Here is a 14454-nt window from a genome sequence, read left to right as displayed (position 1 = left end):
TCAAGGCTGCTGGATATAAAAATCAGAGATGAAAGAGATGACTTTAGACACAGATTTAAGAATGATCAACTTAAAGATAATTGGATTTTGGGAATGATTATCAGGGAGGCATACAGAGTGATTAAGAGAAGGTTTAGAAAATAACCTGAAGAACACTAACTTTCCAGGGGTCATCAGGAAAGAGGATCTTCCAATGGTGACTAAGGAAGAATGGCAAAAGATGTATGTATGGTGAGAGGAGGTGGGGATGGGGCGAGAGGAGAGTGGCAAAAGTGATGCCAAGGAAGTCGAGGAAAAATGTTTCAAGAAAGAGTCTATGATATCTAATGATACCCAAAGAACAGTTAGGTAAGAATAGTGTTAAATATTGCAGAGAACAGTGTTTTTCAAAATTGGCTGCACACTGAGGCTTTTTTAAAAAATCAGATTCTGGAGCCCCATGCCAGCCCTACTAAATCATAATCCACAGAGGTCAGAGCTCCCGTCCCTGTATTTTTAACAAATTCCTCTCATGTTTAGGCAATGGGGTTTTGTAACCAGGCATAGAAAATAATGATCCAGAGACAATTTAAGAACCCAAAAATGTTCACCAGAAAAGGAAGTCAGCAACCTTGGCAAGCACAGTTTCAGGAAAATAAAGGACACTGAAGTCAGGTTGCAGCTGGTTAGGAAGTAAATGGCATTAAAGAAATAGACAAAGAAATACACACAACCTGTTCAAGAAATCTGGCTTTGAGAAAAGATGATAACCATAGAGGAGAGGGGAGGGCAGGGGAGAAACAAGATCAAAGTGGAGATTTTTCTTTAAAGACAGGAGACACTTAAACATTTCAATGCTAATGTAAAGGAGATAGTAAAAAGGTTTTCAAGGTTCAGGAGAGAGGAAATATAATCGATTGAGCAAAGTCCCTAAGAAGAAAGAAGAAACTTCTGAGAACACATAAAGGAATTAGAATTTGTCCAAGATGTAAGGAAGGTCATTGCTCTATTATTACAGAAAAGAAGTGGAAAGAATATATGCCAAAGAAGGCACATTGATAGGCTAGGTCACAAGAAGTAGAGCAAGTTCCCATCTGATGGCTTCTGTTTTTCTGTGAAGTTAGGAGGCAGGGTCGTCTGCTAAGACTGATATGGGTGAAATGAGGTTTGAGGGGAGTGAGAAGATATTAAATAGACACTCCAGAGAATGAGACAGAGAGCTGATAAGAAAACATACAATTATTATTAGGCACCATTCAGAGCCTTCTAATGACTTTGAAGTACATGGATTAATACTGGTACCAAACAATATTGATTTTTTTTTTCTCGTTGCAATCAGTAACCCACATACAGAGTAGAAAGGCAGACCAGTGTTTCTACGCAAGATGGAGCAATAGGGACTAGATTTACCTTCCTGCTTGCAACAACTGAAAATGCCAGACAAAATATATGACAAAACTATGTCCAAGACATTGGACATCAAGCAAAGAACAAAGATCCCTGAGAGATGGGAACCAAATGAAGTGTGCCCACAACAACCACAGCTTACTACTTGGAGAGACTTTCCAGGTCGCAGTAAGGAAATGAAAACCCAGGTAAAGCTCGACAGTTGAAGGGGAGTTAGAAATTCAAGGAGGCTAAAGCTGCTAGACCTTGCAGGACAGAGCACTTGAGAGTAGAGGGCTGCCTAGAGACGACTCTGGAAATCCCACGTGTTCATCTGAGTACTAATCAGCACAGGCAGGTGGGGCAATTCCCCAAGGCTGGAGAAAGAACCAGCCAAACAGATTAGAAAGAACAATTCTAGGAGTTTTCATGGTGCAGGCAATCACTCTTGTTCCAAGCAGCCAGAGCGGAAAACTTCGTAATTCATGGGATTTGGGTACAGCACTATGTTGAATTGTGGCCCCCACCCCTGACCAAAAAAAAAACATGTTGGAGTCTGAACTCCTAGTGCCTCAGAATATGACCTTATTTGGAAAGAGTCTTTGCAGAGGTAATCAAGTTAAACGAGGTCATTAGGGTGGGCCTTACTCCAATATGACATGTCCTTATAAAATGAGGGACACAGAAAAAGACACACAGAGAGAGCAGATGATATGAAGAAACATAGGGAAAATGCCATGTGAAGATGGAGTATTGGAGTCATGCATCTACAGGCAAAGAAAGGGCTGTCAAAGGTTGCCAGCAAACCACCAGAACTAGGAAGATGCAAGGAAGGATTCCCCTGCAGGTATCAAGGGGAGCAGGGCCCTGCTAATGCTTTGATTCTGAACTTCCAGCCTCTAGAACTGTGAGAAAAGACATTTCTGTTGTTTCAGCCACCAAGTTGGTGGTACTTTGTTATGGCAGCCATAGAAAACTAATATAAGTACACATATATAGAAGAGTTTTGCTTCAGTAGAAAATCAAAGAGATAGACAAAGAAGAGCCTTATTTAAAAGCAGTTGACATTCTGCCTAATAAAGCTTAAAAGACTAAAAACTCTGCAAGTAACGTACTTGCATACCAAACCACAGCTATAAATACAGAAATGCAGAAATATCCAGCACCCAAGAAGGTAAAATTTACATTTGATGTCCAGTAAAATATTACAAGGCATATAAAGGAGGAGGCAAATATAACCTATGAGGAGTCAAATCAATTTAAACCAACTCAGAAAAGACATACACAATAGAATCAGTAGAAAAGGACACGAAAACACTTACTATAACTGTATTTCATATGTTCAAGAAGCTAGAATAAAGACTGAACATATTAAGTAGAGACATGGAAAATACTGAAAAAACAAACCCATATCAAACTTATAGTAGTGAAAACTAGGTTGTCTGAAACTAAAAATGCAATGAATGAAATTAATATCAGAAGACAAGGCTAATATAACTTGAAGATAGAGCAATAGAAACAATGTAAAATGAAACAAAGTGGGGGAAAAGCTGGAAAAAAAAAATACATTATCAGTGAGCTGTAACTTAACGTAAAGTGGCCTAATACATGCTTAATTGTAATCTTCAAAGGCAAAGTAGTGGCATTGGGTAGGTGGGGTGGAAACAAAAACAGTTTGAAGAAAAAATAGAGAAAAACCACAATTATAGTTGAAGATTTCAATACTCCCCTCAGCGAGTAGAAAGAAAACAAAGATGTAGAAGACTGGGACATTATTAATTAACTTGACTTTATTGATAGTTACAGCACAGTCCGTCCAAAAACACCAGAATACACATTCTTTTCAAGAGCTCAAATGGAACATTTACCACCAAAAACCATATTCTGGGCTTCAGAATAAGCCTAAATAAATACAAAAGCATTTAGGACCTATGAACCAGAAGACCGAATATGCACGTATACAAACATAAGAATCATTCTCTCACATATAAAACTTATACAGATAGTAAAGATACAGTTGATTAGGTAGATTTGAATGTTGAATCACTGACATTTCCTGAAGGTAGAGCTACAAATTACTTTTTTAAATCCACTAACCTACCCCGCACCTTACCTCACTTACTCTTTCTGGCCTTATCACCTACTTTAGTCATACCCTATACATGTTACTCAGACCAAATGGCTCTCATAAACAATCTCAGTATATGTGGGTTGCTAAGTCTATGACCATTCCTCAACACTTAGCATTCCTTGGTGCTTGCACAGTTTTGACATCTATATGCAATCTAGGTAAAGGAAAATGGAAACAATTTGTAAGTTAATGTTCCAAAGGTCAGACAACATATAACACGTATGGTAGAAAAATGTATAGTATGTACAAAAAAGAAAAATATTAATGTTTTCAAGATCATTTAGTTATATTCTGATAAAGTTTTCCCTAAACAGCAAATAGGATAAAAATGACTATGGTAGGATTAAAATCAGAAAAAGGCATGGTCAAATGAACTTTCAGGCACTGAACCTAGATACTGATTGTGTAGCACTGACAAGAAGTCTATTTCACGGTAGCTAGACACATGTAATCTTCCTCAGAAGACTTATTTTTAATAATCACTAAATGATAAATATTTGACTTTTAAAAAGTCTTCTGTCCCTTGTTAATAAGTCCTCTAAAGAATTAGGAATAGGCCGGGAGCAGTGGCTTATGCCTGTAATCCCAGCACTTTGGGAGGCTGAGATGGGAGGATCTCCTGAGTTCAGGAGTTCAAGACCACCCTGGGCAACATGGTGAAACCCTGTTTCTACTAAAATACAAAAAACGGGGTATAGTGGCGTGTGCCTGTAGTCCCAGCTATTCGGGAGGCTGAGGCACAAGAATTGCTTGAGCCCCAGAGGCGGAGGTTGCACCACTGCACTCCAGCTTGGGCTACAGCGTGAGACTCTCTCAAAAAGCAAACAAAAAAGAATTATGAATGGACTTTATACCTAAAATTTTCTACTTGATTTTTAAAAAACTGGTTTGTCTGGAGTATTTCATGCCATGCTCCAGATAAACCAACTACTAAAAACACATTAAACTGTGAACAAAATCTGTCACTCACTTCATTAATTTCTCATTTTTTAGACCTACCGAACTACTAACTATTTTTCAAAGTTTACTCAGAAATGTGAGTTCATGAGGAACAAACACATGAAGCAACACTGTCACTGGCCAACTCCTCAAATCAACAATACCCTTTATTTTTAGCCACGAAAACCTTGTGTCATGCAATTATTTTGCAGACAAATCTTAAATCATTTCATTGCCTTTTTATCAAGGAAAAAATAGCTCTAAAGTCTTCTGAAAAACAGCTTTACACAAATGGAATAGTACAAAGAATAGAGCCAAGAAATATCCAATTTACAAATTACAGAAACTCTCAATTTTAGGAAAGAATGCTGTAAATCCAATATTCATTGACCTATTGTTCATATCTTCTGCATATGCTGCCAATTTCCAAAACTAGGAACTCTTCCTTCATTTCATCTTATAAAATTATACATGTTTAACATAATTTTTATTTATAAGACAAAGTTTCACCAAGACAAAATCTATTTATAGACTGTACTTGCTAGAAATTTGTATTTATAAAACTTTCTCTTTCATGGATTCATAAAATGAGTCTTTGGCTGATTTTGTTAATTACACATTAACAAGGAAAGAACATTTCATTTTTTTTCAGGCATCTCAATTTTTTGTAGAAATATGCCTCTTCCTATATAAAAATTAAAAGGAACCATTATTTCTGATTTGCTAAAATATATAAGAAAAAAGTGAGTTTGTTTTATCTTAGCATTAAAATGCTTGGAATCAAAGTTTTGATTATCTAAGAGTTACATATTAAATACTTGAAGAAAATACAGTCATTCAGCACTCAAAGGGTAGGAACCTCAATTATTCAGAAAGTCTCAATCCTAAAAGTAAGGATTTTCACCAACAAAATTCTCTTAAATATGTACAAGATGAACTTTCCTCAAATTTTCACCCAGACAGTTAGTTGTGAGTAAAAATAAGAAAGCAAGTTATAAGAGAAAAGTAAACCCATTACAGCAAAAAAAAATGGTGGTTGTCAGTAGAGAGGAGAAAGAACTACCAAAATACACAGAAGATCTAGAGATACACACTGAAGCATCTATAAATTAAAGGATATGTCTGAGATTTTCTCAAAATAATCAAGGGCTGAGAAAAAGCAAATGGGAGGATGAATGAGACAAGTCTGTTCATGTGTTGATATTATGGAAACCAGGTGATAAACAGGATTTTTCATAGTATTCTCTATACTTTCGCATACTTGAAAACTTCAATAATTAAAAAAGTAAAACAACAAAAACAAACATGGAATTATTATAAACCAGTAGCTCCTGAAGGTTACCAGTAAGGTTATGAGCCATTTCTTAATGGCCAAATTCAAAGGCCCTTTTCTTTTGTCATATAACCTCTCTATAGAATGACTGTATCACACTTTTGCTTAATTTCTGTTGTCTCTTATTTCCCAAACTTTCTGACTCCTTTCCTCTCAATCTCTTTAGGTGTTTCTTCTTTCTTTGCCTGCCTCCAAAGTTGGGAGACCTCCAAAGTTCTTGTCTTTTCAAACTTTATGGACAATTGCAACGCTTTAACTACACATATATGCAATGACTCTCTTTCCACTCTCATTTTTCAGGGGTAATAGAAGTATATTTCCATTGCCATACACTGAATTATAATCACCACTTGGGTAAGTAAGAGATCCCTCAAATTCTACTGCATCCTCTTCTTAGCTGCAGATGAGCAGTTTCAACTTTGCTTGATCTACCCATTTAGATCTCCTACTAGCACTTCAAATTCTATATATCCAAAGCCCAATTCATAATCTTTCTCAACACTTCCCCACAAAAAGCAGTAGCTCTCCCTGAAGCTATCTTATTTCTGCTAATGGTACCCAATCAACCAGGTCTCAAAGTCACGTCTGTGTGGGCTCCCTCTTTCTCCACCTCCTTTCAGTTCTACTTCTTCCTATTTCTACTGCTACAAGCCCCTTCAGCTCTTACTACCTCTTTGCTTGGACTATTGCCAAGGCTTTCTAATTGGTTTTCCTTCCTCTGGTCTCTTCTAATTTCAATTCATCACATACAGTTGCCAGATTAATATTCCTGAAAACAATTTCTAATGATATCACTCCCCTACTCAAAAAATTCTAATGGATCCCCTCTGACTAGTAAATAAATTTAAATTCTCTAACCAGAGAGTCAATACCCTCTATATCACCTAAGTACCAGTCAAACTCAACTCCCAAGGCATTTTATTTATCCCTCTATGAAGGTACCTTTTTCTTTCTGCTAGCTACTATAGCTAATTGAAAGTAGGTCTTACTTCCCTTCATCATGTCAGCTGTTGGCGGGCAAGGGACCATAGCTTAATACCTTCCCATAGAAAATAACACAGTAAGTAATGTTTGTGAAGGAAGAAAAGACTTCAGAAAAACAAATTAAATTTCAGCTACAAACGTATTTCAGTTATCTTTCTTGCAGATGTAATCTTTCCAGAAAGAGTACATAAAATAAAATCTATGTATTACCTGTTATTACATTTATATCTGGGTACAGGTTTTCACACAGACCAACAGCTTTGCTATCTCTCTCAAAAGCCTCTCGCAGTTCTTTCTTGACTGCTGCCGAACCACATAATCGATACAGGCCTACTACCTAGGAATAAAATTATGGCCACATTATGGTAAATTTGATAAAGGGAAAATATAATTACATTATAGATCACATGAACTTTGCAATCAAATATGTTCCGATGTAATTTAATTTAAAATACCTCAAATATAGCTTTTGAAATCTCATTATATACTATGTTGATTAGTTTAATAAAAATATCCTATTCTTTCATTTAAATTCAAACAATACACTGTCAGTTTGGTAATGCTGGCTACCTATCTTAAGCAAAACGCAATCCCTTCTTTTCAGTTTTATATGCTCAATCAAGATCTCCATGCCCCAGGAATGTGCGCCCTTTCACAACTTTTGTTCCAGACTGAAGTAGTACAGCGCAGACAGTGAACAAGGATTTTAGAGTCATAATGCCCCACTCCTTGCTTCATGAATTTGGGCAAGTTATTTAATCTCTTTAAAACTCAGTTTCTTTTATCCTTAAGATAACAATATAGTTGAAATAAGGTTCTAGTATATAAAGCTTTTTAAGAAAAAAGATTCTCAGGAAGACACAGAAGCAAACCTAGGGTTTTTTGTTGTTGTCAAATTAATTGATTATAAAGTGATGGAGGAAATTTAAAATAATATATTAAAGGTAAAATAAAACCTCTACTTCAAAATTTATATAAGATGGACAGACACTACCCATCCCACCAACCTACATTGAAAAGATTTGTCTTTAAACACTGTTATACAGGTTCTAAATATTGAGTCTTAAGTTATTCACTATAAATTTACTGAGAAGAAATAAACATGATCTCTGTGAAGACAAAACACGCCCAATTAAGCTATCAAAGGTCTTTGAAAGAATAAACCTTCAAAAAAACTTAAGGAGAATAAGTGGTTGTCAGCCATACTTCCACATCTAAGATTATTTAGAAAGTTCAGTCACTTTGAATTGAAGGAAGAATTATGGAGAAAGAAACTATTTAAAGAGAGAAAGTAAAAGTAATCTTCCAGGATTTGAACTAGGAATCACTGTAAAATGCAATAAATGATCTAGAGGAAGCAGTATACAAATGAAATTTCCAGGTTTACTTATGACACTAATCTCTTCTAACTCATTAAAAAACTGATAGAATACATTATAAGGTGGGTCTCAATATGAGAAAGTGTCAAAACAGATACAGGGAAATATTATCTAAAATATTTGAGATGATAAGCTATATGTATTAATTGAAAGATAGTAAAGAACCTAAAACTATTTCCAAGACATGATAATGCAAGGTGCTGCTACATTCGAAAAGATCAAGATAATATGGGAAACCAAGAAAAACACTAGGAAAAAAATTCAAATTTCCTACTCTTACCCACATTCATGATGCATCCACATTGAGAATAGCATGAGTTACACTGGTCACATCATCTCAAGAAAGACACAGTAGAAATGCAGACAGTCCAGAAAATGAAACTAAAATACTAAACAGGATCAAAGGAAATGCTACCACAATAGAAAAAACGAACTTGATCATAGCCCTGCTGGTGTGAGCACATGTAAGTGTCATAAAGTACCATAAAAACGACGTACCCCTTAAACTTGAGAAGAAGATGAGCCTACAACAACTTAAAGGAAGTACTACTTAACTAGTACACAATAAATTAATGGGATATTTTACCCCCAAAAGTTGAAATCACAAATATAATTTTTTAAAAGATGAAGAAAGAAAGAAAGATCTAATACAGGTACTTCAAGGAAAAGATATTTTAGGATATATCCCTACTTTCAGATGCTGAGATCCTGAATCAAATCCTTGAAGTACATGCTCGATGCCTCTATGAAAGGCAGACCATGAGTATGATCTCCATAGCAATTTTTCCCATTTTAAGCAGGAGATGGGTGGGAGTAGCATTCAAAGCATTTGGAAGATGCAAAGACCCATGCCACAAACTCTTTGCATATGACTATCAAAGCCTATTTTCATGTTTACAATAAAAACCCAACAAAAGAAGAATAATTCCTGACTAAAAGGGTAAACAAAATTTAAGCAGTATGCCAGTCTTTATACATGCACGATAAGCCTCTCTCTACTGGGGGCAGGGGACAGGGGAGGGCAAGTGGAGGAGAAAGAAGCAGGTGAGACAAAACAAAAACGTCTTTAAAAAGTACAGTTCTAGGCCGGGAGCCATGGCTCCCACCTGTAATCCCAGCACTTTGGGAAGCCGAGGCAGGCAGATCACAAGGTCAGGAGTTTCAGACCAGCCTGGCTAACATGGTGAAACCCCATCTCTACTAAAAAAAAATACAAAACTTAGCCAGGCATGATGGCGTGCACCTGTAATCCCAGCTAACTGGGAGGCTTAGGCAGAACTGCTTGAACCCGGGAGGTGGAGGTCGCAGTAAGCTGAGATTGCACCACTGCACTCCAGTGTGGGCGACACAGCAAGACTCCATCTCAAAAAAAAAAAAGTACAGTTCTAAATAAAAATGAAAAGTACTGCTAAAAATGTTTTCTTGGCACTTAAAGTGGTTCAAACGATTCTCCTGCATCAGCCTCCCAAGTAGCTGGGATTACAGGCATGTGCCACCATACCAAACTAATTTCTGTATTTTTAGTAGAGACAGTTTTCACCATGTTGGCCAGGCTGGTCTTGAACTCCTGACCTCAGGTGATCCATCCACCTCAGCCTCCCAAAGTGCTGGGATTACAGGCGTTAGCCACCATGCCCGACCACTCCATCTATTTTTATAGATACAAGCAAGTAAGACCCACAGAGATTAAGTGACTTGCCCAACATGACACAGCTAAGTAATAATGGAGAAGAAACCAGAATCCAGGTGTTCTGCATCTTAATGCAAAATTCCATTAACTTATGTTGTTTCTTGAGTTTCCATGTTAAGCTTAATTTTATTAAATATTTCAGATTTTATAATATTTACTCATTGTCTTTTAACTTACCTTTTTAACCAATATTATAAATTTGGATAGTACTAAAGCAGAAATAATGTAATGATTTTTAGTCTTAATATGTATCACAAAAATTAGTATAAACAATTACTTATACCTGATATTAATATCCTTTGCCTATGTTTACCAGCTCTGACTTTTCCTTTTAATGCCATTTTGAAGCAATCCTGATTTCTAATTATAAGACCCATGAGGCTCTGTGTTGCAATATAAATTTGTGGACTCATCTAGCATGCTCTCAATAATGGACAACATGAGTCAACTTAAAAATTATACCCTAAACAGTAATGGAATAAAGAATAGGAATTGTAAAATATCTAAATTTGATTTTTTTACATTACCTTGAATTCCTTCCCCCAAGACTTACAATTAATCAATCAATAAAGGAAGTAGTAGAGAACCATAGTAAGATAATACCTGACAGCCTCTCTTTTCAATTTCCATAATACATTTCTGTATCAGAAGGGGTACCATCAGTCCTATATTTTCTTTCTCTACAACTTTTTGAATATCAACTCCAAATATTATTGGTTCTTGGTTTATGTCTAGTCCATGAAGAGAATTCTCCCACTGTTCCATAAGAGTCACTTTCACATAAATAAGACCTCTAGGTTCAAGTTTGACAGCCAATTGATGAGTCTTTGTCACTCTAAATAAGGCGGGAAGAACAACAGTTCCATGACAACAAACTCGATTTTTTCTTGGAGTGGGTTCCCAACTGAATACTACTAGTTTCAAATGTTGTGCATTTTCAATTTCTATGTTGAAAGTGTGATCCATGTCTAAAAATGTTGTTCGACATGTGAGCAAAGCTGTTCTTGCTTTGTTTACTGAATCTACCTGAATTGCACAAAAGACATCTTTTGAATCTATCCGAGGTGGTTTTAAATCCTCAGCACCATAGAAATGTACACTCATGAGCCCAGATATGTACTGTGAACACTTAGGTTGATCAGAAAAGCTATAATGCCTAAAAGCATCAATGTCTATTTCATTCTTGCTACAACTATTTGAAATTATTTCTTTTCCTCTTCCAAATTTGTTTTCAGATCCATGTTTGCTAGCTTTAGTTATAAGTTCAGGTGAGTCTCCATCACTAAGGTAACCACCTTTGCAGGAATACTTAGAACTCATAGAGTTTTTCTTCTGGTAGTTGTGCTGGGAGGATACACTGGTATCAAGATGGTATCGGCTTATAACATTTCTCTTAGCAGCTGTGGTTGTGTTCCCAGAGGGCAGAACATCAGTATGATGAATTTCTCGGCAGTTATATTTAGACAAAGAAGGAGTGTTATCTGGACTGTTTATATAATTCAATGTTCCCTTAACACTTAGCTTTCGGCTAAATTCTGGCAACTTTTTCATTTTCATGGAAAGTTTCCTCACAGTTCTTGGAGATTTTATTTTATCTGGCAAAGACCAATTAATTGAACTGCCTTTTTTCACAGGGCTCGGATTTGGAGAAGATGGTTCTATAATTCCCAATTCAGTACTATTTGTAGCAGCCAGGATCCCTGAACCTTGAAAAAAAAAGAAAGAAAGAAAAATATATTATAAAGCAGTATGTTTTGATTTCTACTTTTATTCTTATTTTATAAACCATCAACTAAACAAGCTCCCACATAGGCAGAAATTCTTCTCTTATTCATCTTAATGGGGAGATTTCATTAGAAGTTCAGCTCAACTTCCATCGTGATACTCAAGCAGAATACTGCATTATCCCAATTATTTAAAATTGAAGTTAATTTTTCATACTTTGTCTATTCCTTATAGAGAAAGATCTAATAACCTCACATCAAAAACTAATGTATGTAACACAATATTTCACAATTAAAATGAGAAAAAGTATTTATTCATTTTAAAAATCAACAAATGATCTTTCTTTAAAAATTACTAATATTCTCCCTCCACCCCTATGTGTCCCAATGACAAATAAGTAGTTTCTTTATAGAGAAAAACCTATTTTAAGTATGCCTACAGGGCTTTTCTAGTAAGAAGATAATAGAAAATGGAGTGTTTGATAAACTGGATAAAGCATCCCCTTGTACTAAAATTATAGTACAATTCTACTGGCTTAATAGTCTGAAACATTCTAGAGTTAATCAGGGTCCTGCTTTAGTCTATAAACATCAATCTGTCTATTTTATCACAGCCTAGAAAAGCTATCCAATATATTAAATTGCTTTAGATTAAATACATTATCACATTAAAAAATTTGACTCTTTTTAACATATTGTAAGTAATTTCTACTGAAGTCCTTAACTAATTATTAAAATGAAATACTATACATGATAGCAACTTCTACTGTAGATAAGACTGAATTTATTAAAACCAAATGCTTTGTTTTTATAAACCCCAAGAGCCAAAATATTACCAAATTCCACAGTCGCTTAAAATTAAACTACAACTATACTAATCAAATCACATACTATCTTTAAAAAGAAGGTACAAAGTAAAAATCTTTAAATATAAATTTATGAACTAGGCTAGAGTCGAGTGAAACTGGCATACTCCTTCAGCACCTAGAACAGTAACTGGTACATAGCAGGAACTCAATATTTAGTGAATAAATGAATAACCAATTGTTAGTTGCCTTGTAAACTGGCAAACTTTGTAGAAAATGCAATATAGAAATTAACAATAATAATTACCAGCCATAAACACCAAGTAATGATCCTGGTAATTGTTCTGAATGAAGTAAAAAATATTATTATGAAGATCACTGCAACAGCACCGGAAACAATCTATCAACACCTAACATTAAGGAAACAGTCAAATAGATTAGGGCACATCAACCCAGCTAAATACTGTACTACAATGCTTGAGAAACAATACTACTCTACATGTAACAATGCAAGATGAAGATACCAAGTAAAAATAGCAAAAATAAAAAATAAAGTCCACTATGATTGCAACTACATAAAAGATACATATATGTCATGGTGGCTCACTGTTATCCCATTACTTTGGGAGGCTGAGGCAGATGGGAGTTCAAGACCAGCCTGGACAACATGGCAAAACCCCATGTCTCCAAAGATACAAAAAAATTAGCAGGTGTGGTGGTGAGCTATAGTCCCGGCTACTAGGGAAGCCAAGGTGGGAAGACTGGTTGAGCCGGGAAGGTCCAGTGTTTCCCAGGCTGGGAGGCTAGCAAGCCGTGATTGTGCCATTGTGCTCCACCCTGCAAAACACGGCAAAACCCTGTCTTTAAAATATATATATATCTGGAAGTTAATCAGGAAAAAACAAGTCATAATTGTATTAGGATGAATTAGCTTTCCAATTCTCTGATCAAAAATTATTTTGAAATTCAACCATTTTCTTTGCCAATTTCTCAAGAGCTTTCTGCCAATATTGCTAAGAAACAGATCACTTTAGGTAATGGTTTTTCCACCAAAATAAAACAACAAAAAAAGACAACTTATAAATAAACTGTCTATATATTTCCTTTGGTCAATTTAGGATTTTTGACCAAAAAATATTTTAATTATATATTATAATCATATATTTTACAATATTAAACGAAATATTTAATATTTATATTTATTTTATAATTATAAATATATTTTAATTATATATATATGAGAAGAATGACAGTAAAAAAGGAGATAGTAAAAAAAGCAGATATACCATACTTTTAAGTTATATTTTTTTAAAAAAATGTTAGTCTTTCCGGGTTCACAATTTGCCACAAACATTAAAAAAAAAAAAGTTTAAGGATAGTCACTTAAATCAAGGTGTGTGTCACTTCATGAACACCAACTTTCTATCTTTGCTTTTATCCTTACACTCTCTTGCCTTCTCTGAACTATTCCATATCCATCACTGTGATACTATAGCCTTCCCTATCACTCCACCCGGATCACAATCTGCATTCCAAATTACTATTTTATATAGTATTTATTTATCTCCCCGTCCGGACTACAAAAGAAGCACACATTCGCTCTGGAGAATTATCCTATAATTAGAAATGCACAAAGAAAAAATTTAATTACCTTCAATCTCAACACTCAGAAAAAAATAAAAACAAATAAACAAAAAAACACTTAACATTTCCAGGATAGCTTTCAGCTTTTCTTTCAAAATTGCCATCATATAGTACACATTGTTTTGGAACTTGCTTTTTCTCTTAATATACATTTACTCTACCTTTCTATGTCCCTGAGAAAAGGTTTCAAATGTAAGTAGTTTATTTGCAAAATACAGAAACGACAGCGAGGGAGTTGAGAAAATTCAGCGGAAAATTCAAGCTGAATTATTAAGCCTGCTATCACTATGGGCAACTGGAGCTTGACCTCATGAGAAAACTCTGGAAAACAACATAGAATATGAACTCAGAATTATTCTGCCCAAGGGTTGAGGGAGCTGAGGTGGTTCTATACCAGCACTTGTCAGGCACTGGTTGAGAGGCACGCCCAGGCTGCCCTGCAGAGAGATTCTCTAAGAC

General features: G+C 35.4%; 1 protein-coding gene across 2 annotated transcripts in view; it reads right to left on the bottom strand.

Moving 5' to 3' along the window:
• Nucleotides 1–14454, bottom strand: part of SYDE2 (synapse defective Rho GTPase homolog 2) — a 41801-nt gene that overhangs the window by 14679 nt on the left and 12668 nt on the right. For both annotated transcript variants that reach the window (XM_001108631.5, XM_015144232.3), the window contains exons 3-4: nucleotides 10425–11527; nucleotides 6963–7089 (exon numbers count right to left, since the gene is read on the bottom strand). In XM_001108631.5, the coding sequence (XP_001108631.4) occupies nucleotides 6963–7089; nucleotides 10425–11527 (1230 nt within the window). The remainder of the gene's footprint in view (nucleotides 1–6962; nucleotides 7090–10424; nucleotides 11528–14454) is intronic.

The sequence above is a fragment of the Macaca mulatta genome, chromosome 1, assembly GCF_049350105.2.
Source record: "Macaca mulatta isolate MMU2019108-1 chromosome 1, T2T-MMU8v2.0, whole genome shotgun sequence".
Lineage (NCBI taxonomy): Eukaryota > Metazoa > Chordata > Mammalia > Primates > Cercopithecidae > Macaca > Macaca mulatta.
Note: the sequence above shows the minus strand (reverse complement) of the source record. Positions and strands in the feature narration are given on the sequence as shown.